Source organism: Pyrgilauda ruficollis, unplaced genomic scaffold (genome assembly GCF_017590135.1).
Source record: "Pyrgilauda ruficollis isolate IOZ18807 unplaced genomic scaffold, ASM1759013v1 scaffold9, whole genome shotgun sequence".
NCBI classification, from domain to species: Eukaryota; Metazoa; Chordata; class Aves; order Passeriformes; family Passeridae; genus Pyrgilauda; species Pyrgilauda ruficollis.
The window spans coordinates 11,491,000-11,496,350 of record NW_024531043.1 but is presented as its reverse complement, the minus strand read 5'-3'; the positions used below and the strand labels follow the sequence as shown (position 1 = coordinate 11,496,350).

The following is a 5,351-nucleotide window of genomic DNA, read 5'->3' as shown; positions in this document are numbered from 1 at the left end:
CCTCTCCTCTCCTCTCCTCTCCTCTCCTCTCCTCTCGAGGGGGCTCTGTAGTTTCATTTGCCAGTACTTACCAAGGAAAATGAAGCAGTTTCATTTCTACTCTAATATTTCTTTGCTGGTTTTCATTGGAATCTGGGCTGGTTTTGATATTGGTGCCTGGTGCTTGTTTGCCTGGCAAACTGCAAAGAGGAAAACTTTCATTAGAGAGATTCCAGGCCTGTGCTTTTGTGGCTGCGGGCTTGGAAACTTCTCATTCCTCCTCCGTGGTCCTCCAGGGAGACCTCCAGCCAGAGCAGGAGAGAGCAGGCTCTCTACTCACGCTGTCTCAGAGGTAAACCCAAAGCACCATCAATGCCTCTTTATCTTAAACCTTTCCAGCCCCTTCGGACAGCTTTACAGGTGCTATTTGCTTTTTCTCCTGCTGGTGCAGACACCTCGGAGGCAGAGCGTCCCCCTCGGAGATGGAACGAGCCTGGAGCCGGCTCCTCAGCCATAGGGCAGCACCCGTGCGGCGATGCAGAGCAGCTGTCTGCCTGGCAGGGCTGCTCCACTTGGCAGCCAGACAAAGGACTCAGGAGTAGGAGGAAAACAAGGCTGGGAGGGAAAGTCGCTCCAGATAATACAGCATCTGGCCCTGGGAGGAACCATCTCGAAGTGGGGAGCAGGGCTAGACTGGGAAGAAGTTTGTCAGGGAGGATTTAAGGGGGAAAGCCTGTCCGGAATAGGAATCCGCCTGAAACTGAGCTTCCACCTGAAATTGTTGCAAGGATTTCCTGGGGCCTGGCTCTGGCTGCTGCTGCAGCACTCCTGCATTGGACACTGGATCCTCCTTGCAGAGAGTCTCAGAGGGCTCTTTCCCCTGGAGGGGAGCAATCCAGAGCTTCCAGGGGGATTTTGAGGTGTGAGAAGGCAACAGGGCACAGCTGGGGAACGTCTGTTTTTATTCAGGATTAGGTTGGTTTTGTGCATTTTGGTGAGGATGGGGCAGTAGGCAGCAAATACCAGCCAGGAAAGGCAGATCACAGAGGAGGGACACCAAGCTTTCTCTTGGGAACAAAAAAAAGCACGAGGGAAACTTTGTAGCATCAGCAGGAAGCTGTTGTGGTGAACAGAGACAGGAATGGAAGGAGCTGTAGCAAAGAGATAAGAAAGGAGCAACATTGATGCCAAAAAAAGCACAAAATGCACAATTTTCCCTCTGTGCCAGGGTCCCAGACTGCCCCAGGGACGTGCTGGGTGTCCTGGGGAAGGAAAGGTTCTGCAGCAGGAGCTGCTGGCTCATTACAATCCCAGTGAGAAAGGTACTCAGCTCTGCAAAGCATCTTTGAAAATGCTGTTTGTTAAAGCTGACACTCGCTTGCCTCTACCACTTGTGCTTTCCACAGAGGTTAAACCCTGCCTTCACCCAAGACTAAAAAAGCTTAATTTTCAGTCTAGGCCTACCAGAGGCTTTTCATTTTGGTTGATGATGTTAGTTGTAGCATCAGAGCAGTTTGGAGACTCGAAAATTAAATTGGTGCTGAGCAACTTGAAGTTGGTTGTGGTTATTTTATGTACGATGCTGGATCACCAGAAATGTGGGGATAAGCATTTGAATATAAACTCCCTCTAGGAAAAGGAACAAATTTCCCACTTCTTTCCCCTTGCTGCTACATGGGGCTCTGTGGTGGGTAAAGGACAGTTAGAATACCCCCAAGTCACTCAATTAATTAAACCTGACAACAATTAATTACATTAAAATTAATGCGCAAATTTAATGTTTTACACACGTCAAAGACATGCCAGGAAAAAAAAGGGTCTTACTGTGCCATCTTTAATTCTTCTCACTGTTGATTTAACCCAAGGTGATAAGGAACAAGCCTAGTTTGTGCTCCTCATTTGCAGGTCCCCACGAGTGTTACAGCACAGCTCTGTGATGACTATTTCATTTTGTTTCCAGATAAAAGAGGACAAACAAGTTTGTTTCACAGCATGGCCCAAGGCCCTGGCTCTGTGGCAGAGCTGCCAGCACCTTCCAGCATCCCACTTTGCATGTGTGTTCCTTACGCCCAGGGCCATGGCACCGACCCCGACCCCGCAGAGCTTTGGAAAGGGAAAACCTCCTTCAAATCAGTCACAGCTCTGGCTAAGCAGGGGCTGGAGGCAAACTCTGTGGAAACATTGGCTGCTCAGTATTCCCAGTGGTTTGGGAGGAGCAGAGGTGAGGAAGTCAAACCAGGAGAGGGAACAGAGAAAATGCCAAGAGAAGAAAGGGGAGGGGGACAGAGTGAATGTTGCAGATATTACAGAACTCAGAAGAGGCAGCTGTACCTGGAAAATCCATCACCACTGCTTCTTGTAGTGACTGAAGAGACAGACACTATCTTCCTCTCCATCCTCCCTTGCTGGAAAACAGCAGATCACACATTTATTTTTAAGTTACGTCATGGTGTGCAGAAGGCTTGCAAATGTCACCTGTGTGATAAAATGGCTCTGCTGTATTTCCTGCTCTGTGACTTGGCCACTTGGTGATGAAGAGCTGCTTTTGCTGTCGGTGAACACGACCGAGCCATCAGGCTGCAGAGCAGGGACCTGCAGCGTGCTGCACACAGCCTGCGAGCTGGAGCTGCCACACTCCTGGAGGCTCAGTTTGCACGAGCAGAGCACAGCTCCAGCGGTGCAGCCCAGCTTGGGGCATCAAACCCAGTGGAACCGCAGGCAGCCCCTCCAAGGGAGCTCGGCTCTGGGGTCACCCCGCTGAACAGCCAGCCCAGGGCCCGAGCACAGCGGTGGTTTTGTTCTTGTGGCCACACCTGGCTCAGAACAACTGCAGAGAACCCTCAGAGCACATGGGAGATGGGAAGAACTTGCAAGTACTTCCTACCCTGCAGTGAGTGACAAAAAAATGAGTAAAGTGATCTTAAATAGAGTCTGAGCCAAGCAGTAAGTTTTTCCTTTACGAGGGGCTTGTGTCTCATGCCACCACTGCTACCTGTGCCCAGGAAACTGCAGAGCAAACATCAGACACCCAGATGTGACACTGCTGGGCTGCTGCTTACAGGACAAATGATGCTGCCCTACAAGCCTGACCATCTCATTGAGCCTGGCCCTCACACCTTGCTCCAAAACTCACAGCGCCTTGTGCTGACAGAAGAATAAACTTTACAGGACTTTTTCCATATCCCCTGCCTCCCCCTTGGAATGTTGGATATTTTGAAGCTGTCTTTATAAAACCCAGGCAAAACACAGGGGATCTTGTTCTTCACAGCGTTGCTCTGAGCACAGTTTTGTAGAGTTGGTGTAAAGCTGTGAAAAACACGGCAAGCTCAGAGTGCTCCCATTTCGCTCTCACTTGGTGTGACTGTAAACAACCACAGGATGGAAAATCCCAGAGCGGGGTGCAGGACTTTGCTGGCCTTCCAGGATTCAACAGAAAGGCTGTTATTTACAAATCTGGAGGTGAAGCTTTAGGTTTGCAGAGTTCTCACCCACACGGTGAGGGTTTACCAGTGCAGCCTTTCAGGGCTCTAAGGAGAATGACACAGTTGTAATCACAAGCACCAGTGTGAAACTACTGTCACTGAGCGTGTAATTCTGTGCCTGGGGCTCTCAGGACCCATCTCTAATAGACCAGAGCATGGGTCAGTTGTAAGGACAGTCAGTGCCAGTCTGGAATTCACCAGATTGCTGGAGTCAAGCGCTTGGTCTGGAAATAAAATACAACAGTATTTAATCTGGTACCAGTCAGAATTTTCAGATGTTTCTTTCATGCAGTGCACAGTCAGTAGGGCATGATCCGGGGGCGCAAAGGCTGATCCTCTTTTCCCATTCTTCCTCAATTCTCCTTTATGCAGAGGAAAAAATCGGATTGCTCCGTGACTGATTCTCTGTGATGGAGGTGTCACCTGCTTCCCTCTGCAGGGCCGGCCACTCTGGGCCTGAGTCCATTTCAGTGGCCAGGAATGTGCCCCTGACCTCCAAGAAGCAGGACCAGGCTCTCCGTGTTTGCTGTCACTGCCATTGAGAGCAGTATGAAGCCATGGATAGACACTGAGCAGCACATGCAACACAACGATCAGATCTCAGAGGCTGCTGGTAAAACACACCTGGGGGGCTGCTGGGGGGGTCCCAGGCTGAGCTGTGCACCTAAGCAGAGACTGTCCAGGTCCCAAGCAGTTTTATTGGGATAAATCTGGAGTAATTGAACAATTTTCGAGTGTATTTGATATTAATTGACAGAAGGAGCAAATCTGAATATCTTGCAGTGAAAAGGATGACTTCTGATGGCAGACGCATGCTGGAAAGCTTCATCATTTAACCCGGTTCTTTTTAAAATTTTGGTGGGGAAGTTTTACTGCTGCTTGCAAGCAGAAGATGTGCCAATTGCCAACGAGATCCATATTTTTTTAGTCCCTCAGAAGCTGCAATCCACATTAACCTTCCACCTTCAAGCGGAGAGAACTAGTGGTTTGGAAAAAAAAAAAAATAAAAAAGGAAATAAAAAAGGGCAGTCTTTTTTCTTGGCGGCATCTAGGGGGGTGGGTGAGGAGAAAAAAAATTTATTTTATAATTATCAACAGGTATTTTCCATGGAGATTGGCGGGGGGATGAACGCGGGGTGAACGCCCGGCCTGAGGTGAGGGGGAGGCGGGAAGGCGGCGGCGCGCGGGCCGCCCTGAGGGCCGCCCGGGGCTGACAGGGGCCGCCGCCCGCCGCGGGCACAGCCCGGCCAAAGCCGCAACTTGTGCCAAAACTTTCCGAAGTTAATTAAAACAGCCTCCCCCCCGCGGCACCGCCGGGCTCCGCGCCGCCGCCGCCGCCCGCCCGCCCCGCTGCCTGCCGGCGGTCCCTGAGGGGAGCTCCATTGTCTGTGAGGGGATGGCCGCGCACCCCCGCGCGCCGCCGTGCGCGGGGCGCCGGGCGGCCGCGGCGGGTGGCTGCCGGCTCTCCCCCAAAGTTTTTGGATCCGCGTCTCCTCATGATGTATGGATGATATATTGCATTGTGGGTGTCAATATAACTGACGGCCATATTTGCCGGTGCTGCTACTGCTGTAAACAACCCAAAGTGTCTGGGAGACACGGAGACGCTTCGCTGAATTTCAGGACGCTTCTCCTCCTCCCGCTGGCCATGTCTCTGGGAATGTCTTACAAGCCCAACTTGAACGCCCACATCCCCGGGACTCCCCTCAACCCGGGTAAGTCCGCGGCGGCAACTGGGTGGCAAGTTTGGGAGGCGAGCGGCGGGTGCCGCACCGGCACCTGGGGGAAGCCCCGGACTCGAGTTTGTGCCCAGTCCGGTATGGCGGGGCAGCGGCTCCGCGCCGCCATTACCCGCGCCCGCCCGCCCGCCGGCCGGCGCCGCCAGCCCCG

At 52.1% G+C, this 5,351-nt stretch overlaps 1 protein-coding gene across 2 annotated transcripts in view; it reads left to right on the top strand.

Annotated features, from left to right (window-relative positions):
- Positions 1-4,856: 4,856 nt before the first annotated feature.
- The window catches only part of CDK2AP1 (cyclin dependent kinase 2 associated protein 1), a 14,629-nt gene continuing 14,134 nt past the window's right edge, over positions 4,857-5,351 (top strand). Inside the window, exon 1 of one of the 2 annotated variants that reach the window (XM_041488818.1) lies at positions 4,857-5,176. In XM_041488818.1, coding sequence (XP_041344752.1) covers positions 4,858-5,176 — 319 coding nt within the window. In that variant the 5' untranslated portion in view covers position 4,857. The remainder of the gene's footprint in view (positions 5,177-5,351) is intronic. The other variant, XM_041488817.1, reaches the window with a different exon arrangement.